Here is a 24,708-nt window from a genome sequence, read left to right as displayed (position 1 = left end):
AATCGGTGGGTACCCGGGTGTTTTTGTGTGGTCGGTCGGGGCTGGAGGTGTTAATGAAAACCTAAGAATATGCGAAGTAAAAAATAAAAAAAAAAAACCCCAGAAAAATGAACGTTACTTGGAAAATGGCTTAAATAACCCTGCTTCAATATTAAAATTTAAAAAATCGAAAAAAAAAAAAAAGATAGACATCTCACACCACGATTCGAACCCAAAACCTTTAGTTAATGACCCAACGCTCTAACCAACTGAACTGACACGACGTACATGAAATTGTGTCAGTTCTTCAAATATATTAACTAAATCAGGTTATGACGTCATCTGACGCATGCGTAGAACCGATCTCGTCATGAGAAGACGGTTTTTGCTGACCCCCAGTAGAAAAGTGCTGATTTCAGGGTGAAAAAATTAACGTTTTGGGCCAATTTTTCGATATTTGTCGGGCGAAGGATGGGGCTTTCATATGAGACCAAATTTGTGAATTTTTGTTCTGTCTGTCGAAAGTTTTTAGCAGACACACAAACATACATACATACATTTCGATTTTATATATATATATAGATTATTTTAATTTTAGATTCTGTAGGCATATATTTTAGTTTAAAACTTTTTTAACTCCTTTATGATGTATGAAAGTGCAGAATTAATGTATAAATTTGCAAAAATTGAATCCATGCACACGCAAAAATGAACATGATGACTAGTGAAAACAATACAGAATACATTAAATAATACAGGTCATAACATCGTTGCATTTAGATTAAATGAAAAATCTTTTATATAATAGGGGTGAAATCTGTTGAAAAACGTTGAAAAAAATTACCAGAAGTCTAGATAACTGGTTTTTTGATCTCAATAAATAAATAGTAAATAACATTAATAATTTAATGTTATGTTCATGCAGGAAATACACATTCAGTCCTCACAATTTTATTAAAGTAGATTAAGGAAATTGTCACATGGTTGGAAGGAGGAGTAAAAATGGATCTACTGTAGCGTGGTCTGTTTTAAATATTTTTATCTTATTACCATTTTTTTTTTTTTTTTTTTTTTTTTCACTAGATCTGCTCCACTTCCTCCGGTATTTTTGTTTGTTTCCCCATTATTCAATAAAATAAAAAAAGATCTCTTATTAGTTTTCTGAGACTAGGATCAAATTTTAACTTCTGTTGTCATTATGAAACAGTTTAATGATTTTCTCTATGATCAGAAGGGGGAGTTAAAATGTTTCTTTTTATAGTGGTACTACTGAATATGGTATCTTACTCTAGCATGTTTTACATTTAATTTAATTTTGTTTACCTTATTACCATTTAAAAATTTTTTTTTATTACACCTGTTTCCGTCCTCCCTTATTTTTGTGCTCATTTCCCACTTATTAGTTTGTTGAGACTAGGATCAGATTTGAGCTGTTTAAACTATGGAACTGCTTATTCACTTATTAGTTCGTCAAAACTAGGATCAAATTTAAGCTTTTGTTTAAATTATGAAATTGCTTAAAATGTTTTCTTTCTTTACTATTATTATAACTTTCCAGACGGAACAGCTGTCGATGAATATGACATGTGCAGATGATGCGAATGAGGAGCCTCTTGACAAATTATCAAAGATGCTCAACCCCACTGTCAAGCTGCTGCTTGTAGGATCCTTGATTCTTATTCTGTTTCTCATTTTTATCATCTTTCTGCATCGACAAAAGAAAATCCTTTTCTTCATCTATTAAGTTCATATAACGTGCACAATACTCAAACCATCCTTCCACAAAATCCCCTCATGGTCATTTTATTATACAGGGTGAGTTAGAAAAAACCAGGCAGTCATAACATTTTTAGTTTAACTGATAACATTTTTTGATATTTAGTTGAGACATTAAATATCCCCCAACTTTGACTACCCGGTTACTTTTGACTCACTCGGTACTGTACAATAATATTACTAGGGCTATGACAACAGAATGTTCTTACCATTGTTTTAACTATATCCGACGCAGTTAATAAACCAAGAACCACATCACTCTATATAAAAGCATATAAGATATCAACGGATACACACTTGAGTCAAAACAATGAAAAGAATATGCTGTTGTCCTAGCCCTAAATATTACTTATATTGATTCTTTTAACTTCTATGCTAAGATGGAAATAAAACTCTGAATCTATAATAATTTAAAAGATGTTAGTCTTTTTGCATATATATAAATGTTTGTTTTGCCATAATTAAGAGGTACATAATTTTATACGGCGTCTAATTTTTTATTTGTTTTTGCACGTGAGAAAGAAAGAGCTTAACACATTTCTCCTATTAGTCGTTTTAATACACTGCCTGCGATGATTGATTATAATTTTTGCTAGTGTATATGACAAACGAACATGTGTGATAAAGAGTGTATGGGCACATGTGAGAAATTCAGCAGCAGCCGTAGGATAGCTGGCTAGTGAAGATATTAGCAGCAGCAGCTGTTAAAGCACATATGCAAATTAGCAAGTGTGCGCAAGCTTGTGTCACAAGAAAAGGAGAAAAAATGCTTCACATGGTCGAAAGAAGCAAGTTGCATGCTGGACAAGATGGACGTGTGAAAGTTGAGGGAGAAAAAGCACTGGTAAGTGCCAGCATGAGGTGGTGAGGACAGAGACTTTTAAAAAGCACATGTGTGTGCGAAAAAACTTTGGAAATATAAAGAAATGCATTGTTTTGCAGGAACCACAAATAAATGCATTTCATTTTCATTTACAAAAATGACGAGTCGGATTTTTATCTCTTTCATTTGTTGTTTCCTACCCCAAGGAGGATGTAATGCCTGGGAGAACGATATCATAATGAGCAAACAGATACTACACTAACCCCTCAAGGGAGATATTTATGTGTGGGAGAATGGTTTTATGACAACAGACTGTTTTTTATACTACTTCCCACTCTCACGAAAAAGTAGGACCTAATGCCTAGGAAAATGTTATGGTTGTAGAACATATAATGTCCCTCCTCCAGATTTGAGCATTAAAAGATAGTAATAATAGTTTCAATCATATACCAAATCTTCATTATTAATAAAAATAATAGTATAATTTAAAAAATAATAGTATAATTAGTAATAGATATATACATTTAATTTTCTATTTCTGTACTCTTTTGGTTTCGTTTAAGTACTCCCTGAAAATTTTTTTTCAGAAAATTTCTCATCTTAGTTTCTTTTTTCTTTGTTACTTAACAACATGCCCTTCTATCGTTACTTCATCCTTTTTTTGTTGATGGATTCTTTTTTTATTTACTTCAAAACTTGTCCTCTTATCAGCTAATTTTTTCTTTTTTTTTTTTCTTTTTTTTTTTCTTTTTTTTTTTTTACTTCCCTTGTTCATATAACTACCCTCTCCTTTGGATAAAAAGAGGAATTATAAAAAAAAATATGCATACACCCATCTTTTTATTTTGACCTGCACTGCCAATTTAAAAAAAAAGAATTGCAATCTTTCTTCAAATCATTAATCAAACCATTTTCTCAATCATTAAAACAAGGAGTTAAATAAAACAAGGAGTTAAATAAAACAAGAAGTTAAATAACAGTATTATATCTAAATGCAACTGTTCATTAATATAATAATCCATTTTTGTATAACATTGTGTTCCTTTTAAATAATATTCCAAGTTTTGGTAAAGTAAATTTGTATGAATCAGCATTGTACAGGGTGGAACGATAAAAGTGTTATCCTAAAGAAAACAATCTTTCACGAAAACACTCGTCTATCTGAAACTATTGTCAATAATTTTCCCCTGTGCCTAAATCAAAACGTAGATTCCATGAACAAAGCTTCTTTCTTATGCTTGTAGAACTCTCTTTTGTTTCCCAGCTGACTACAACTTGGTTATCTTCAAGTCCAACATAAACAAATTCTTGATGAACCGCCCCCCCCCCTAAGTAATCCAATTTACCAAATGTTCATTACTAACGATTACTATGATGTTATCCCATTGATCATTGTACACTCAGTAACCCTTATCCTCGAGTGGCCTCTGTGCCTTGACAAGTTACGACTCCTATGTAAAACAAAACAAAAAAAAAAACTTTTTGAAAAAAATCAATTCAAGTAACTTGATTATGTAGTAGAGCTGATATCTATCCAATGTAGCCACCTTCAGCGTCAATCACGGCCTCAATACTAGTCTGGAATTAGGAGCATTTTTTCCACAAGTGCCGGCAGGACTCTGTGAATACTCGGCAGATAACAACAATCAGGCTGGCTTTGTTGTTGGAGGAGGTCATGTTAGTGATGTTCTCAACATATGACCAAACGAAGTTGTACAGTGAGTTCAGGTCTGGGTAGGATGGGGGCCAGCGAGAGAAGAGTACAAAGTCGTAGCACTCCTTCTGAAGCCAAACCTGGGTCTCTTTGGACTTGTGGGCTGGCACTGAGTCAAGCTGCCATACCCAGGGTCTGCCAGCAGCTATCTGATTGCACCAGGAGATGGCCAGACTCTTCAGCACATCCAGGTACACTTTGATCTTGACTTTCAAGCTGACTTTGAAGATGTGAGGTGGCATGATGTGGCGCTCACTTAGAAGACCATAACTGTGGCTAGAAACTTCATTGAACTATGCCCTCAAGCATTGAGCTATCCGGATTTGTAGTCTGAGGGTGCTAGCAATGGTCCTGTTGTCATAACTTCGATTGGTAGAGAGCATGAGTTGTACAGCGGTAATTTCTAATCTCGCTCATTGAACATTATGTCACTTTCAGACATGATAGAAGGCTCCTATTGCTCTTGAGATTTGTACACAACTAGCCAACTAATAAATGGTTTGCAAAAAAAAAAAAAAAAAAAAAAAAATCAAGTATCATCAAATGGAAATGAAATCATGTCATCTTTTCTAGGGCGATAGTTTTGCTGTTCCACCTTATATGACTTTGACTGACTTGAGTCTGATTTTGTTGAGCAGCAATCATTCATTTTGTACGAATCAGACGATTTTTGTTGCCATTTTTTCTCCCAACATCTTTCTAGTTAGAATTCTTTTTAGAACAACATTGAGTACTTGCGAGAAGGACCACGTGGAAGTTGTTAACATCCCTAAGTGAAAGTGTTCCTGTGGAACGAACTTGATTCAAACTTGGCATATCCAGGTTATCAGTCTGTGTCGTTAAACCCTTAGACATTGTCACTTTTCCTCATTCTGTTGTTGGTATTGGTTTTTCAGATTCTTTCTAGAATCTGCTTTGCATTGCTGGCAGGCTGACCGTATCCCAACTGTTGTTCTCCTCCCAACACCTCGATCTAACGTCTGTTGTCGGTTGTGTTACATTCTTTGTCTGGACGTTATGAAATTCCTAAAAAATAAGGAACATAAAAACCCCCATTAATAATCAAACTAAATGAAGGAATCAAAGTAAATCCTTTTCTGCTGGGTACCAAGATATGTTGGCATCCAACGAAATGAAAAGGCTGATATTGCAACAAGAAAAACATTAGAAATAGTTCCCTACAAAACAAGTTTCATAACAAAGCTTCAAAATAAAAAAAATCAGAAACTACACAAAAACCAAATAGCAAGAAATGTGAATTTTTTTTTTTTTTTTTTTTTTACACAGGAATCACTACTTAAGGCCTGAAGGCAACTCGAGGATAAGAGTTAGCGGGTATACATTAGTCAATATGATTATAGCATAGTAAACATAAGTAGTGGGATTTTTGTAAATTGGATTAATTAGGGGGACAGTTCATCAAGAACTTGTTTACGTTGGACTTGAAGACAATCAAATTGTAGTCAACTGGAAAGCAGGCAATCGGAAGAGAGTTCCACATGGAATCTATGTTTAGGTTTAGGCACAGATAAAGCGTGTGGGAAATTATTGATAGTAGTTTTTCTAAGAAATAAAGTATATTCCATAAGGCCTCTCATCAAAGAATGGCAACCAGGATATAGAAGATCAAGGAGTGAGGAGTTGATATAAGCAAGAATACGAATGTAATATTCACTTACCTCATTCCTGAGTAACACACATACCATGCCAATCACCCTTCACCATGGAGCGCATACTCATTGCCTGTAAAGATCTTCAGTTATATTTTATTGTTTTGGCATTAAATACAAGTGTTCATGTCATAAAACCGAAATCAAACGTTCAAATGCTTTATTTATTTGCGGACTGTTTTCTTCATCTTTATAGTTGTTGTTTGACCATGTTTCGGCCAACTCGTACTCTGGCCTTCAGGTAATTAACTGCGATTGGATAGGAATGCTGAGTCTTGTGACTGTATCTCCAGTAACTACTGCCTTTCATAGTTGTTGTTATCACCATGTGGTGCAGTGGATAGAGGCGTTGGATCTCTATGGTTCCAGGTGAGATAGCAGTTTCAATCATACCCAAAGCAGGCCAGAGGTTTAGTTGGCCAAAAAGTGGTGAGACAACAACTATGGAAAGCAGTAATTACTGGGTATAGTTACGAGACTCAACATTTCTATCCCGTCACGATTAATCATCTGAAGAAGGCCAGAGTATGAGTTGGCCGAAACGTGGTGAAACAGCAACATGAAGATGAGGATAACAGTCTGCAAATAGATATATAAATACATAAATAAATATATAAAAATATATACTTTTTATGTTGAAATAAAATAGTCTTGTTTTAAAAGATTTCAGAAATCATCTTCATAATATTAATATTGCACTATCATCTTTGCATGCATCAGTTTTTCCTTGAATTTTATTAAATTAATAAAATTAATTTGAAATACATTTTTATTTATTTAAAAATATTGTCTGATATATGTCAAGTGTTTATAGCAAAACATAATTTTTAATCTCTGCGCGATTTAAAAATTTTTTAAAATTCTAAGTAAACTATTTGTATCAATCTGTAGCAGCCAGAATTGGAAAGTTTTCAAATGATAGAATTCCTTAGCCTTTTAGTTGAAAGCAAATTGTATCTGTTCTAATACATGCTGTTCTGCCCTTAATCAGTGAAGGAGAAATCCTTCTAGAATGAGGCAATCTAAATTTTTGTTCCAATCCAGAGTGCCCCCCCCCCTTTTTTTTTTTTTGCTGGATTTTCCCCCATACCAACCTTATATCTAATTGCCCTAATGGGGAAGACAAGTAAATTGAGACACAGATATACCGCTAGTAGTTATTATTTGGAAGTCAGCAGCCAGAGTTCTATACATAAAATGTTAAATCCAGCTTTTTGGATACTTTTTTTTATTCTTGTTCAGTGATTGTTTTCTAAACAAATAACAAAAACCTAGATAAAAATTACTTATCTAAAAGAATTACCTTTTTGTCTTTACAGTAAATAATATTAACCTCTCTATCCATTCTTAAAAATTGTTGATTCGGTTCCAACATCCCCACACCTAGTCTGACCTGGTATAGTCCAGTGGCATTGTCTGTTTAATACAGATGCGTATTCTATTTTTATCAGAACTGGCTTTAAAGTTGCTGGCAACTTAAGTCTAAGATCAGAATTGAAAACCTTACATCTCAAGCACTTTGTGTCTTTTTACATACCTAGAACCTGTGCTTGATAGCATTGTCAGTACCGTTGGCTGACTTCCTTTTCTTTTCTCCTATAAGGTAAGACAATCAATCCCATGACAAAGGTGCTAGATCTGGTTCCTGAATATCCCAGATATCAATTCATTTGTTTCCACTAGTTCACCTAAATTCTAATTTTGATCTTTTCTCTTGTTTTTTTTTTTTGTTTTTTTCATCAAATTACAGGAATCCGATTTGAGTATTCGACGCCCTCTTGGTCAGCGGACAAATTCTATGGGAGTGATTGTGGACTCCCAACAGCCTCATCTGCGAGGGATGGATGATGACATTCTAAGTACTGGGATTGTTTTATATTATCTAAAAGTTAGTATATTATCTTTTTTTATTTTTTTGTCTTTTCAGTTGCAAAATGTTATGGCGCATGTAAGCCTCGAATTCCTCATTGCCAATATTGTGGCCTTGGAGACTGGTAATAATCAAGACGCAGTGTTATAATTAATAAAAAATGAATTAGCAGATGTATGTTATAGTATACATCATAATTCTGGGGCTGTAACTGCTACCTCGACTTTTAGATGTAACCATATTTCTTGTCTCTGGGTAAGTCCATTTATTCTTGAAATGGGTAGATCAGCTAATCCCATAACAAACAATACCAAGTTATAGCAGTTGAATTTTATTTATTTGTAATCGAGCCCGGTCACCTGACTTTGGACATAGGTTGTAAACTATGATTCTCTAAGCATCTCAGTTCTAGGCAAGTTTCTCCGACACAAGGAATCTGATTCCTGATCATGACATTAGGTGTTTTATTGGCATGTCTCGCTTCTATCTTGTTGGTTCCAAAAAAGAGCCAATCTTGTTGAACAATATGTAAACATATGAAGAGTAGCCTAATTTGTCTATATATTTCTCTTAGTCTATCTATCGGACTTTTCCTTGGAAACTAATGAGCCAATCTGGCTGAAATTTTGTATGGATATTTATAAGGTGCGGTGAACTAAGTATTATGGTATCCATTTGGTACACATTTAGGGATTAATACTACATCTGCTCTAGAAGTTTGGCATAAAGCACTCATTTTAAGTCAATGGGCTATAATTTTGTATGGTTTTTAAGTGGCTAAAATGTTTAGTTTATTATTGATTAAAAATAATAAAACAAAGTTTGATGTTGAACTTGGTTTCTTGTCAGCTGTTGAGCATTCCATTGAATGTCTGAATGTCTTTATTATTGATTCTCATTTAATCTGTCTTTTTTGTTTACAAATCATACCAAATGTGGATGAGGTTTGTCCACGGTTTTCAATTTTATTTATTAAAAAGAAATTTTTTTTCTTTTTCTTTTGTAATTATAAAAACATTTCTATTTTTTTTTTTTTTTTTTCTCTAGAATTAATTAATTCTGGACAATTTTAAGCCTCCATATTTGTGTGTGTGTGTGTGTGTATGTATATATATATATATATATATATATATATATATATATATATATATATATATAAACTGTGTAGGATTTGTTGGGAAAGAACCCCAGTAAAGTGCTCGATTATAAAGAAAAAATTCAATATAAAAGCATATTTATTTAAAAAATTTACAGAAGATCAGAAAAACATTGGTACCGTCGGTTTCAAAGCCAATATAAGAGAAAGTTTCCAGGAAGAACAGATATAAACGGAGGCTGAAGAGAATCCAATGTTTTTTTTTTTTATCATAAACTGGTCCCCTTATATCAGATTTGAAACCAACAGTACTAATATTTTTCTGACTTGTAAAATTTAAAAAAATATATATATATATATATATATATATATATATATAAAATACGTATTAAATGTTTGAAGCCAAAACACATTATTACAAAATAAACATTTATTTTATTTGAAATTTATAAATATTCTTCGAAGATACACTTCATCGTCTGTATGTCTTTTTTTTTTTCTCTTTTTTTGTTCCATGTTGTTTTTAGAGCATAGAATCAGAAGTCCACTTGTTGTTTATACGGTAGTTTTTTCAAATGTCAGAACAGTGTGTTGGTCACATGGAATTCACGTTAGGGTTTGTGTTCCTTGATAGAAGTGCTGGTTGAGTTTGAATAAAATACGTATTAAATATGTTTTGAAGCCAAAGCAACGCATTATTACAAAATAACAGACATTTGAAAAGTCTATACCGTAAAAACAACGAACGGACTTCTACCGATTCTATGCTCCAACAACATGGCAAAAACAAAAAAAACATACTGATGATGAAGTGTATCTTCGAAATATATTTATAAATTTTAATATAAATTTCAAACAAAATATCTGTTTATTTTGTAATAATACATTGTTTTGGCTTCAAACGTATCTAATACATATTTATTTTATTCAAACTCACCCAACACTTCTATCAAGGAACCCCAGCTCTAACGTGAATTCCGCATGACCAATGCACCGTTCCAACATTTAAAAAAACAAAACAAAAACGTATAAACAACAAATGGGCTTCTACTAATTCTATGCTCCAACAACAGGGGGCGGGGGGAGACATACTGATGATGAAGTGTATCTTCGAAATATATTTATAAATTTCAAACAAAATAAATATCTGTATCTCAACCAGCACTTCTATCCAGGAACACAAACCCTATATATATATATCTATTCAACATGAAATGTCATTGGGAATCAGACAGTTTTTGTTTTATTTTGTTATCTTGTGAAGTGTTTGTAGTCTGCAATTTTAATATTGTCGATATCTGAATTGAATCTCTAAGAAAGTGTCTTTCTGGTGTAGCACATTTCAGGTGTCATTTTAAAAGTACAGATGAGAAACTGAAACTCGTTTCACATAACAGAACACGGCTTCAGAGATGATTTTGACTGGTCAGTCAGTGTAACCAGCTGGTTAACATGGCTTAATCTGTGGTGCACATATATACGCATATTTTCTTTTTAAGGCTCTGAAACTAGATTTGTCAGTAGATACAGTAATGACATCAAAAGGAAAAAAAATAACACGCAAAACAATATTACGTTTGTGAATGTTTGAGATAAGGATTGGTTATTCATATTATTTGGATTCTTTGGACTACTGTTCTCATCTTGAGTGTCATTTTCACAATATTTTGGTCGATGTAACCTCCGACCTTCTTCAGGTGTATCTTGTCAAACTCGGGGATGTGAACAAAATTTCTATTCAGATAAAGACTGTTTTTCTTTTCTTTGTGCTATTTTTTATAAAAGGGAAGAGAAAATAAAGTTTTACTGAACTTCATCATAACATCTATTTTTAGGAAGGAAAAACTCTTATAGGAGGAGAAACTGCAGAAAGAGATCAGGATATTGGTAAGTTAATCATCCTTTGTATTTGACTGATATCTTGTCTCCGTAACAGTGCTCAGTACATGAGTAGAACTTAGTAGTATAAATAAGCAAGCTAACTAGGGTCTTTAGAGTGACAGGTTTTTATGTAGCTTGCTTACCATAAGCATACTTTCTGTTATTCTTGTTATAGGTAGGCAAAATAGATCAACAAATCCATATTTAAGACGGTAATAAATTGTGTTTAACTAACATGATGTCCTCTTCAGATGTATCTTATATTTATATATTTTATTTATATTATGTTCAAAATGAAGTATAACTAAACAGTTCGCAAAGGCCATTGTGTCAGTTAGGCAAAAAAAAAAAAAAAAAAAATGATTACTGTCCTTTTTTATACTAAATTGCCAATATTTTTCCTATAATTGTCAGATGGATGCTGACATTATTTTCAACTTGAATAATGGTTATCTCTGATTAAATAAACAAAATGTTACCTTCGTTTAACAGAACCTCTCGTTCTTGTATGATCACTGCTGTAATTCGATATTATAATCTAGGAAAGTTCTCCAAAATAATAACCTTGTTGAGAAGCCCAGCGAAAAAAGCCTTTCTTGGACATACAAAAACGCTCGCGGCCATTTTGCCTTTTATATATATATATATATATATATATATATAGACTAGCAGGCATACGGCGTTGCCTGGGTGTTTAGAGGTGTAAAAGGAAAAAAAAAGTTCTTGTAGGTAGGTAGGCTTGAACCCAAACTCTTAAGGTCAATAGCCTGATAGCCTACCGCAATGCTACAGTGGCAGCGAGAGTGAGAATTGCTGAAATTAAACGATTAAAAAGTTAAGAGACAGATGCGTAAATTTAATGAGATCCCGCACTTAACTTTGGCTGCAAGCCAGTTTCCCCAAGATGTTGGGGAAAAGCAGCTCCCCATCCCGGCACGAGTGCCAGGGAGCTTGGTTTTGCTATGGGTTCAGTTCCGCTTTCATACTGAAAAGCCAAACAAACATGCAGAGAGTAAAAAATATCACGAAAATAGCTTGTAAAAGTCGCTCAAATAAGATACACACAATCTTGTTTCATAAATCCGAGATATTATAATCTAGGTAGTATATGAAAGGTTCTAAGAAACAGTACCCCCCCCCACCCCACCTTTGCCGGACATACAAAAAATATGCACACACTAACTCACATTTTGCCTTTTATTTATATATATATATATATATATATATATATAGATGATAGCAATGTGTGTGCGCCTATATATTATACTAGCCCGGGTGTTTAGAGGTGTGTGTTGAGCAAAAAAAAGAGAAAAAATTGTAGTAGGTAGGCAGGATCGAACTTTGGATGACAAATATCAAAAAGTTGGCCAAAAACATTAATTCCTTCACCCTCAACTGTGCACTTTTCTACAGGGAGGGGTCGCTTTTTTCGCCGATATTTTCGAAAGTCCTCCCCTTTTTTCGATTGTGTAGCCTTAATTTAAACCTATGTCACTTCTGGTTTGGCGATGGGCGCAACAGCTAACACATCACATATTTTTTTTCCACTTTCTTTTCCACCTTCGCGTCACAGATTCAAGCCTGCCTGCCTACTACTTTTTTTTTTCTGCTTAATACACACCTACAAACACCCGGGCAACGCTGGGCACGCAAGCGAGTAAATATATAAACTCTACTTCAAGGGCAGATGAAGCACTATTTATGCTTAAGAGACAATGCAAAAGCATTAGTTGGCGTCATGAAGGCATTTGGCTTATAAAAGACTTGCCTCAACAAAAGAAATGACTTCCCCCTCAAAAAAAATAATCAGTCACATTAAGGGTTATGTAGTTTAAAGAGCTTGCTAGGGATATGTGTTAGTTTGGAAATCAATTTCTAGAAGCTGTCCAAAACATGTCACAATGTTAAACCGAATATGATGATTATAGCATTTTTATAATTTAACAATATTGATTGGATGTGTGTGTGTGTGTATATTTTATTTTTAATACCTATAGACACTAGTGTTTCATCCTTTCGGGAATTATCAGTGTAGGAAGTCACGATTACAGCCAATCGAGAGATTCGAACCTGTCCATCTCTGACTCCATTAGAAAGGACCATACCCCTTGGCCAGTGTGAACCATGGCAAGAATTTAAGTTGAATTAACATTTATGAAGCATAAATGTCATTCAAGTAGGTCCATTTCAACATACGGTGCTCAATGAAAAGAACCTAGTTCTTAAAGGTGCAGACATAATTATTACTATAATTATTTTTAATTTTTTTATTTTTTATTTTTAAAAACATTTAAATTTTAAATATGTATAGAGAATGCATATAAACTGATCTACTGCCATTATGATGGCTATTCAATGTCTTAGGTGGTGAGAAATTAATTAGCCTGTTTGTTTTCTTTTCCCACAATTTGGTCGAGGTCACCAAATAATCTGGGACAAGACCATTTGAAAGTTATTTTATTTATGCTTTCTGTTTCTTGACCCAAGTTACACTCAGTCGGTTTCTTTTTCTTATTGGTTTTAGTTTTGTCTGGTGTTAGCATTCAACCTGAACATTGTTTCATTCAACACGTTGCTGGAGAAGTTGTTTTACATCCGAATAGAGGGGCTGCTTGTAGCATAAATGGGATCGAAATAAAGCAGCCCACCAAATTGACACAAGGTAAGTGGTTTAAAATCATTTAATCTTAGCTTTGTAATATTAGTATTATTAACATATAACAGCATATTAGTATTTTTGATACATTTTATATAACAGAGCATATTAGTATTTCTGATGCATTTTATATAACAGAGCATATTAGTATTTTTGATGCATTTTTTATAACAGTATATTAGTATTTTTGATACATTTTTATATCACCAAGCATATTAGTATTTTTGATACATTTTATATAACTGAGCATATTAGTATTTTTGATACAATTTTTATAACAGTATATTAGTATTTTTTATACATTTTATATAACAGCATATTAGTATTTTTGATACATTTTATATAACAGAGCATATTAGTATTTTTGATACATTTTATATAACAGCATATTAGTATTTTTGATACATTTTATATAACAGCATATTAGTATTTTTGATACATTTTATATAACAGCATATTAGTATTTTTGATACATTTTATATAACAGCATATTAGTATTTTTGATACATTTTATATAACAGCATATTAGTATTTTTGATACATTTTATATAACAGCATATTAGTATTTTTGATACATTTTATATAACAGCATATTAGTATTTTTGATACATTTTATATAACAGCATATTAGTATTTTTGATACATTTTATATAACAGCATATTAGTATTTTTGATACATTTTATATAACAGCATATTAGTATTTTTGATACATTTTATATAACAGCATATTAGTATTTTTGATACATTTTATATAACAGCATATTAGTATTTTTGATACATTTTATATAACAGAGCATATTAGTATTTTTGATACATTTTATATAACAGCATATTAGTATTTTTGATACATTTTATATAACAGCATATTAGTATTTTTGATACATTTTATATAACAGCATATTAGTATTTTTGATACATTTTATATAACAGCATATTAGTATTTTGGATACATTTTATATAACAGCATATTAGTATTTTGGATACATTTTATATAACAGAGCATATTAGTATTTTGGATGCATTTTATATAACAGAGCATATTAGTATTTTTGATACATTTTATATAACAGAGCATAGTATTTTTGATACATTTTATATAACAGAGCATAGTATTTTTGATACATTTTATATAACAGAGCATATTAGTATTTTGGATGCATTTTATATAACAGAGCATATTAGTATTTTGGATACATTTTATATAACAGCATATTAGTATTTTTAATATGAGATGAATATTTTTGAATACATATTTTATATAACAAAGCATATTCATGTTGTTTGAATAGCTTTTGTATGAAAAGATTTCAAAATATATTTGCAAGAGTTGTACTTAAATTTTAATTGGCGAACAGCACTCAAATGTAATAAAATAACTTGTATTTATATTATGCATTCTATGTGAAATGATTTCTCTTATTTGATATTTTTCTTTTTAGAGTTTAGAAGATGCTTGATAAATTAAATGACACCTCCAAATTCTTGCTTTACTTGAAAAGTGTAATATCAAAGTCTGTCATATTTAAAAAAAAAAAAAAAAAAAAAGTAAAGATGAAAACAGTTCCTCTTGGCAACCCTTTGGCCATGATACTGCTGTTGTGGGTTAGCCTTCTGCACAGAGTTCATGAAAATCATGACTTAGGATTGTATTGTCTGAATGAAGTCCTCCTTGTTGATTGCAACTATTCGTTAACCCGCAGGATTGCAGTTTTTATCCACCACATCAAAAGCAGTAAGGCTGAACTGCAGTTCAGGATTGAGTTACTTTTGACTTTTTTTTATATACCTAATTCCTAATATTTAAAAAAAAACATATATTTTTAGAAAGAGCTCTTTTTTTATTTGTTCTTACTGTATAATTGGTACCACAATTTAAACCATGAAAATTGGTCTTGCCTATGTCCCTGAAACTCAGCAGTAGTTTATGTAACAAACTCTGTAGGCAATTGACCTAAGATTTTACATGATTGACATAACATTGACTTTTATTGACTTGATTGCCTTTTATTTTAAATCTAAACTCCGTCATTATGGTTGAGAAAATAAGTAGAAAAAGCAAATAGGTTCACATATATGAATAAATCCAATTAAACTTGGTGTGTAGCTAAATGTTTTGTCTTTAATTATCGAAAAACATAGTGTTAGCACTTGCTTTTTAAAATATTAACCTTTGTTTATTAATGAGTTCTACACTGAGGATCATTGTAAATCAACTCTTTTATTGATTTTATAGAAATCGCCCCAGACAAGGCATGAAGCTATTTGATGTAAGGAACTAAAAAAAAAAATACTATTTTAAGGTAAAAAAAAAAGCAAACTTGCCAATGATAAGTGTTAGATAAAATAGATTCTGACCCCAAAAACAGCAATTCTCCCTTCATTGTTAGGAACATTGCTCCTGGAATGTGAGGACTAAAGGACAAAATAAGAGAAGTGATAGCTATGTAGCTGCTGAAATTAAATCCAAGATCCAGCATCTACTCTCTTTACAAGTGCCTCTTGATCACCACTGTCTGAAGAAATGCTTTAAGCCTGCTTTCATCTTGTTGGGCTAACAGAGCATCCAATGAAACTTTTTGATATTTACATATTGGTTTTGAAAAAGGACATTTTATAAATTAACTATTTGTTGTTCAATAATTTAAAAAAAAAAAATTGAATATAGATATTGCATAATGAATTAATCCTCAGTAATCGGCTTAAGTGTTTGGGGAAGTAAATTAGCATATAAAGCTTTTGGTTCTAAAGCTATAATACTCAGTGAAAAAAGGAGCATTTGACTATACTTTATTATATAGAAGATAAAAAAAAATTAGCTATACAAGTTTAATTTATTGATATCTGTGCAGCTATTCATTTTTTTCCACTCCTCCTTTTAACATTTTTTTCAGATTTATTCCAAATTATTTCCTCCATTTTTTATTTTTTTATTTTAAATAATTTATCCTACTCCTCGTTTGTATTGCCACAACTGTTTTTCTCCTGAGAAGGTGGGCATGTTATTAGTGTAATGGATATCAATGTGTATTATGAAATCTATATTTTTATACTAATAGTTCAATTTAAAAATTAAAAAAATTTTTTTTTATTTAATTTTTATTTTTTATTTTTACGGATATTTTTAACTTTATTTTAGGGGACACAATCCTGATTGGCAAAACCCATTTATTTAGGTTCAATAATCCAGCAGAAGCAGCTCGACTGCGGGAATTCAGAAAGGTTTGTTGACTTTGATATTTATTTATACTTTTTTTTTTCTTTTTTAAAAAGCTCTTCTTCACACTGTGTATTTTCATAGGGCATTCTTCAGATGTATCGTTCATTTGAGTACAATCATATTCTTGTATTATTTACATTCTTTAGACCACTGTTCTCATCTTGAGTGTTATTATCATAACGTTTCAGCTGTCACCTCCGACCTTCTTCAGGTGTATCTTATCAAACTTGGGAAATAAAACCCTTTATTTAATCAATGGCGGTAGCATGCACTTGTTCTGTCAGCCATGACCCGGTAAAAATCTTTATACACAATTGTATTCTTAGTATCACTCACAATGATTATTGAACCTTCAACCTCTAAAAAAAAAAAATAGTGTCACTTAGAAGTAAATTACCTAGTACATTATCCGTTACGCCACGAGTCCTTGAAGAAAGTCAGAGGTTATATTCTGCCAAAACATTTCAAGAATAATATTGAAGAGGATAACAGTAGTCCAAATACAAATCCGAATTATCAAACCTCCTCTCAGAAATTAAAAAATGGTCATAGCAGTATGGGGGAGGGTAATTCTTTAATCCTAGCAGCTGAAGTCTTGTATAGATTACACATAGCATAACTTGTGTTCTCTTTTTGTTGTCATCTGCTATTTAATAACAGCAGTTGTAAAAAAAAAACAACAAAAAAACAAAAAACAAAACAATGATAATGAATGGAGAAGCTGTTGAGGTTGTTACCTTGTTGAATCCATTGGAGCACAAAGTAAAGCAGGTGATTGCAAGAATTGGGAGTGAATGGAGTAAGTTCAGGAAATTTCTGTCATTATTAACCAGCAGAGCATTACCACTGCCAACCAATGTTCAGGAATGTGAGGCCTCCACTTTTTTTTTTCTTTTGAGTTGAAAAAAAAAATTTTTTTTTTTTTTTTTTAATGCAAAGTTTAGTTTCTATCGAATTGCTATGCCCTATTTTTTTTTTTTTTTTTAAATTTGGCTCGTTTATTACCTTTTGTTTCTTTTTCTCTCTCACTTTATCTTTTTTTTCTTTTTTTTTTATCTTTTCCTCTTCTAGTCTTGGCTTGATTTGTTTTTATTTCAGACTTTAAAACGATTCATATGTGTAGAGAGTGTTAGAAGTTCTTTAATTTCAACTTTTTTGCAATTAACCATTCACATACCTAGAGGCATGTATGACATTTGTCTCTTATTCACTCGTGATGAACATTAATTCTGAATACAATAATTTTATGCTTTGATTTACTATTTATGAATTTATTTATGTATTGGCTGTTTGTCTTTGGAATTTCAGTCGGTTTCCAAAAATGAAACTGAAAATGGATCTCACCTGGGCAGCATGGATTCTGTGGCCGCTTCTGAAAGTGGTTCCTCCTCCCAGAATGGTGCATCCCCAGCCCCTTTGATGTCCAACAGGTGAGTGTTTTTTTTTTTGTTTTTTTTTTTTTCTAATAAAAACGAATCTCCTCTTTGCTCATAAAATAATTGATTTTAAAGGAATTTTCTAGATTTATTTTTTCTTAAGAATATTATACTTTACTTAAGATAATAATATTGAGTATAACTACAATTGATTGGCCTAGACATAACATGAAAAATTATGTACAGGTGATAAATATTGGTTTTATTTCATTATTTTTGTGAAATATTTTGGATTAAAACCTATTTAGTATTATGATTGTAATCTTAAACATATATGGCACAGTCGTGCTGACACACCAGTTCTCATTAAATCACCGAAGTAAAGCAGCATTGAGCCTGGTCAGTACCAGATGGGTGACCATTTAGGAATATATTAGTTTGTTTTTTTTTACAATGATATTGTGAGATAAAGTCCTGCATTCATGAGCAGCAACAACAATGGTTTACTCTAGTTATAACTTGAAAATTATAGAAATTAAAACAAAAAAGACCTAAATATAGGGTTCAAGGTTAGGAACAGGGGTACACAAGGCTCCCCATTTATGCCAGATAAGATTGGTTGTGTGTTAGTTATTAATATATTGGTAATTCAAACATTATCTTTAAGGTTGTCTTTTAGCAAGGAATCGACAATGCTGATTTCAGTGTTATTATAATTATCTTTTTGTTTTGTAATTTTGTATTTACTTTTAAAATTGTTTTTTTTTTTCTTTGTCTTCAGTTATGTGGGAGAATTTGACCAAACGTGCAAAGACAACAAATCCAACATCAAACAAATCAAGTAAGAAAACTTTTCTGTTTTTAGTTTTCCGTTCAATTTTAATAGTTTTTAAAGTAAGTCTTTGGTCAATCTACACGTTTCAAATAATGAAACATGGTCATCACACTAAGAAAGATCCATCAAGATAAAAACTCAAATGAAAAATCTATATTCTTGTATTTATAACATAATGTTGTTAAATCTTCCCCCTTTTTTTTTTTTTTTAAAAAATTTGTCATCCTGTTTTTGTGCTGATAATGCTATCCTCCTCTCTCCACCACATCTCTTCTCATGTAAAAGATTCAAGGTGCAATAAGCAAGGAAGATTGTCAAATTGTTAGTATATACTAGACTCCTTATAATTTAGAATAGGGTCTCCAAACTACAGCCTGTGGGCCGGATACGGCCTGCCAAAGTCTTTAATCCAGTCCATGGAGTTCTTATTTAAAACAAAAATATTCAGGAAAAAATTGAAAAAAAAAAAAATGTAAATGTGAAAATAGTTTGATTTTTTTTTTTTTTTTTTTCGAAAATGATTGAAAGAAGGAGTCTTTGGAGAACTAGTTTTACTAAAAAGCAGAGTGTATATGCAAAATGGTAACCAAAAACAAAACAAAACAAAAAAACGTCCAGGTCATTTTTTTATTTTTTTTAGTTCTAAAGCATCAGCAATATTGCCCTCTGTTTGAAAATTTTAGTAAACAACCTATAATCCAAAGTGCCATATGTCATCTAAATAAAACAAAGTTTGATAAATGACATCATCATTTTGTATAATTATTCTCTACTTTAACTGATGACATTTATCTTTTTAGTATCTTTTTGAGGACATATGCCTAAATCTTACATATTTTTAAAATAAGTAAAATACTAAAAAAAGACTAAATGCATGGTTATTGGCTTCTATAAACTTCTAGATTGTAATATACATGCATATCAATACTTTTATATGAATATTTATTATTCTTATCTACAGACATCTTCAATGTTGGAAATGATAATTACTGCTAGTTGAATGATTTTTAACCCAGTTGCAAAGTCACCTTGACTTGAGAGAATTTAAACTTTATATAATGTCGAATCAGCAGGATATATATACAGTTAGCTTATTCATATAGCATTCAACAGCAGAGGCTGGAGCATTACTTTTACACTTAGTTTGATGGCTTATTATAAATTCTAGAGGCTTAGTTCTTGTTTTGAAGGCAATAATATATATATATATATATATATATATATATATATATGTGGTGTACCAGTGTTTAATGTAAAATTAATTGCCAAATAGAAAAAAAAATTAAAATTATTTTATGCTAGCAGGGGGGGGGGGTACATGGTCTTGCCCAGTCATAAAATTATGCTTAAATATATTTTATTTCATACAGATTTTGTATTATTAAAGAGCCAATTAACTATTGAATATTATATATAGTACTGATTTAAAAAGTTAAAAAAAAAAAAAAAAAAAAAAAAAAAAAATGACTTATATGCTATCAGCTAGAATCAAAACCAAAGCATTTAATGTTCCAACCACATTTCCTACCATTTGAGCTATCGACAGATAGATTAGGAAGATTTGTAATTAAACCACTTCAAACTATGAATGAATTTTATGTATGCGCGGAAGTAATAAAAATATGTCGGCAAGTTGAAATGAACATTTTGCATTTCAACTTACTGACATATTTCTGTACAGATTTATTCATCCATCCAAACAAAGATTTCATTCATTATAATCCTTGGTGTATGATTACTATTTCCTGTTAATTTCAGTGTTATCTAACCAATGATTTATGAGTTTATCGGTTAAATATTTACAGACACACACACACATACATCTATTGTTTTATTTATATAGAAGAGCCTTATTTGATGTTACTTGATGTCACCATTGTTAAATTAGACTACTACAGTTGTAGGTTAAGAGTGTTGACTACATGAATAAAATAGTACCCCCCCCCTCCAAAAAAATAAATAAAAAATAAAAATAATTCTTTCGCTTTCTACTTTTAAGTTTGACCTTTCAGATTTTTCAGGAAGAGAGAAAGATAGACTGACTATGGATAATATTACCAGAACTGTTTCAATAAATTTTTTTTTTTTTTTTTTTTTTTTTTTTTTTTTTTCAGTCAAAATATTTTTAGTTTTTTTTTTTTTTTCTTTTAGTCTGCAATTTGTCTGCAATTTTTTTTTTTTTAAATAAGAACAATTTCATATTCATGTTTTAAAATCGTGTGTAGCCTTACTTAATTTTGTAAAAGCAAAATATGAACAAAACAGTTCTTAATCGACTCGAATATACTGACATGTGAAAAAAATATTGAATTCTCACGTATTGTCTTCAATATCTATTATTATTAGATGTTTCTCAGCTTGTATAAAAGTACATTTTATTCCTCTTTATTGATATGTGTGTCATCCCCATAGACTGTTTTGTTGTATCACATATTTTTCTGCGTGACTAGACTGATAAGTAGCTTTAAACTTAGATCAAAACACGACATGCATCGCCTTATCCCTACAAGCTAGAGTAAATGAAATCTTTATTCCTATATAGGCATTATCAGTTGCCCAAGACAGTTTTGCTGTAACACAGTTCTTTAGTGTGGCTAGACTTTTAAGTGCTATAAGTTCAGCCCTTTTATTGATAATTGAACTTAGCAATGTGTCATCAGTATAAATGAAGTCTTAACTAGTGTTGGGACGATTCCTAATTTTTATACGATTCCGATTCCAGGAAAATATTGATTAACGATTCCGATACCAAGTACGATTCCGATTCCGATTCCTAGGGAATTATTGTTTTGAAATATACCAGGTAGTTTTATACTTATGGTCGGTAGTTCCCAAATATGTTCCCTAACTTCAGAAGAGATATTTTATGTCTATACCGTCGTGTTTTGGTTTAAATAAAATTATTATATAGTAAACTAAACGGAAAAATTAGGAAAATTTATTTTAGAAAAAAATTTATTTTACTTAATTGGAATACAGAAAAAAAAACTCAAAGAAAATAGAATTTATCCTTCAGAGAAAAAAACAAATAAAATAGAATTTATATAACAGAACAAAAACAAGAAAATTAGAGAATAAATACACACGATTCATTATTTTGGTCCTCATAATTAACAGATTTAATGAATTAAATAAAAAAAATATAGCGGAAGAGAAAGAAAATATATACTAATTAAATATAAAAAAGATAAATATTTAATTTAATAATTTATAAATGAACGTGCGTAATGAAAAAAAAAAACAATATACCACGTGACATGGCGCCGTAGATACAAAATAACCTTTCCAAAGTTAATGGCCATATATGAGAAATACCATTAATCGAAAGTTTTTGTGTTTTATACCAAAAGGTAGGTATAGCGAAAAGTTACAATTAAAGGAATTTCAAAAACGATTTTTTGTTTGGCTATTGATAGTTGTATTAGTGACGGCAGTTCTTCAGACCGCCATAATTCACAAGGAGTAGTTAACACCTATTATTTTTTCTTATTTTTCATTGCTTTTACACGTTGTTTCTAACGTGAAGAATAAGTTTAGCCAAACTAATTTTGAAATAGGGTATATCACAGGAACACATATAAAAATGATACCACTATAAAAACAAATGAAATACTAGATAAAATTGAGCAAACATAATTACAAAAATTACAGAAAAAGATTAAAAAAAAAAAAAAAAATGGTGAAGTTTGTTGAGTGAAATGAATTATTGAAAGAAAATTAATTGAACTAATAGAAATGTTAAATAAAAAAAAATGTCACATTTCAATATTTTTTTAATAATTAAATTCTCAGGGTTGTCGAAATTAAAAATTAAGTGATTTTTTTTTATTAGACTTCTTTCGAAGCTTGTTACCTTGAAAAATACATTTAAAACCCTGTTTTTTTTAAAAATAAATTGAAAAATAAACGCAATTAAAAAAATTTAATTGATAATTGAAACTTTAAAAACATATTAAACATTAAAAAATTACTTATCTCACAAATTAACGTCCAATAAAGTAGATCAAGTCTTCATACAGGAATTCGGTTATAATAAATATATCTTTCCCAAACTTAAAAATTAAATTTTTTTTTTTTTTTGGAGAGAGAGAGTGCTTTAAAATCGCCGGTGAGTGCCACCTAAAATTTTAAAGAAGTAAATTTTAGGAGTTTAGTGCCTTTCAAAGACGGTTATCATAATTTATTATCATCATTTAATTTCCTTCCCCCCCCCACACCTTTCCACGTGGTTCAGTAGTTAACCAGTGCTCCTGTTGCTGTCAGTCAGCTATCTTTACCTAAGTTTTAATTTCTAGTTAAAAGACTTTTTCATGAATAGAATCAGCATTTTTAAAAATTATTTTTTTAGTTGTATATATTGTATTTACTCTTTGAAGTTAAGGAGGGTTAAAAAAATTGGTGACACCCAGATGGTGACGTAGGCAAAAAAAAAAAAAGAAAAAGACGCTGCGATTTCGACCCTCACTAATAAAACTGCTCTGAGTGACTAGTTGGTAATTTTTTGTTCCTTTTCTTTTTTTATTTTGCTCCTCCAATTTATTTGGATGCTTCATAGTTAAATGTTTTAACATGTTGGTTGTGGTCATGTTAGATGGTTTTATTCCTTGCGATATTTCAATTTGACAGACTTTGCAAATGGCTTTCAACTCATAATCTTCATCAACTTCAAAAAGTTTCCATGCAAGACTTTTTTTGGACTTTGTGCCATATTAGAAAATTCAGTTTATCTGTAAACAAATAATTTACTATTAAATTTTGTTTTAAAGCTAGTCACTTATTTGGATAATTAATTGAAAATAATCCGCTAAAAAAGAAAAAAATATAAAGGGATGGGGCGGTAAATTGTACCAACCGGTAGTTAACAAAAAAAACTTATAGAATTTAATTTTTGAAACCAATGTATAAAAGTTTACATAATGAAATGCAAATATGCATTTTCTTTTGATTTTTTTTTTGGTTGACTGTGTTCAATTCACACATGGTTGATGCGGTTCAATATTGCTAAACTGTAAGTCTTAAGTAAAATTCTATTTATAAATACTTTTTAAAATGAAATTATTTAATTAATCGTAAATATTAGTTAGACATAAAAATTAATTGATTACAAAACCTTTTAAAAATATATATATTAATTTCTTTTTCGTTCAGCAAAAAACTGCGCAAAACACTTAATTTTCAATTTAAAATTCTAGAAAAAAGATTATATTATTCTGCTTTTAATATAATCAAATTCAGAGTTTTATCTTTCTTGAGAAAAAAATAAAAAAAAATAATGGATTTTATTTCAATGAAATTAAAAAAAAAACAAAACTTGACTGAATTGAATTAATTACCCTTAAATTAACGAAGGGGTTATTTAATAACTTTAGGTTTGGAAGAGATAGGTATGGTGTCGATTTTTTTTAAACTTCAAAAGAAGCCGACTACTGTCAAAACTTTGCGAAATAATACAACGTGATCAATTTCATTTTAGAGATATTTCTTTCAAAAGCCTTCTTTTAAAAAAAGAGAAAAAAAGTATATTGTTCTATTAAACCTTTTACTGTTTAAATAATTTGACTTTGCTCGTTTTATTTTAAGAAAATGTAAGTTGAAAAAGCATTTTCATTCAGTATTAGAAGATTTGTCAGTAAAAAAAAACAATCGCTAAAAAGATAAGCGTTTTTTTTTATTTTTACTCGCAATGTAGAGCCCTGCATACTTCTTTTCAAGTTAACTCTTTTGTAGTTTTGATTACAATAGATCTGAATGCATGAACCTTGTAAGGGAGGGGCACTAAGCATTGCCCTGTTAATAATGAATTTCTTTGGTTTC

At 30.7% G+C, this 24,708-nt stretch overlaps 1 protein-coding gene across 7 annotated transcripts in view; it reads left to right on the top strand.

Annotated features, from left to right (window-relative positions):
• The window catches only part of LOC145277684 (uncharacterized), a 377,033-nt gene that overhangs the window by 323,257 nt on the left and 29,068 nt on the right, over positions 1 to 24,708 (top strand). For 4 of the 7 annotated variants that reach the window (XM_080129364.1, XM_080129366.1, XM_080129365.1 and 1 more), the window contains 7 exons: positions 1,538 to 1,639; positions 7,713 to 7,850; positions 10,764 to 10,815; positions 13,334 to 13,471; positions 16,603 to 16,685; positions 17,992 to 18,113; positions 18,841 to 18,900. In XM_080129364.1, the coding sequence (XP_079985490.1) occupies positions 1,538 to 1,639; positions 7,713 to 7,850; positions 10,764 to 10,815; positions 13,334 to 13,471; positions 16,603 to 16,685; positions 17,992 to 18,113; positions 18,841 to 18,900 (695 nt within the window). The remainder of the gene's footprint in view (positions 1 to 1,537; positions 1,640 to 7,712; positions 7,851 to 10,763; positions 10,816 to 13,333; positions 13,472 to 16,602; positions 16,686 to 17,991; positions 18,114 to 18,840; positions 18,901 to 24,708) is intronic. The other 3 variants (XM_080129369.1, XM_080129367.1, XM_080129368.1) reach the window with 1 other exon arrangement.

Source organism: Euprymna scolopes, chromosome 6, assembly GCF_053919585.1.
Source record: "Euprymna scolopes isolate OS-2025 chromosome 6, ASM5391958v1, whole genome shotgun sequence".
Lineage (NCBI taxonomy): Eukaryota > Metazoa > Mollusca > Cephalopoda > Sepiida > Sepiolidae > Euprymna > Euprymna scolopes.
This window is presented reverse-complemented; position numbering and strand designations above follow the sequence as displayed.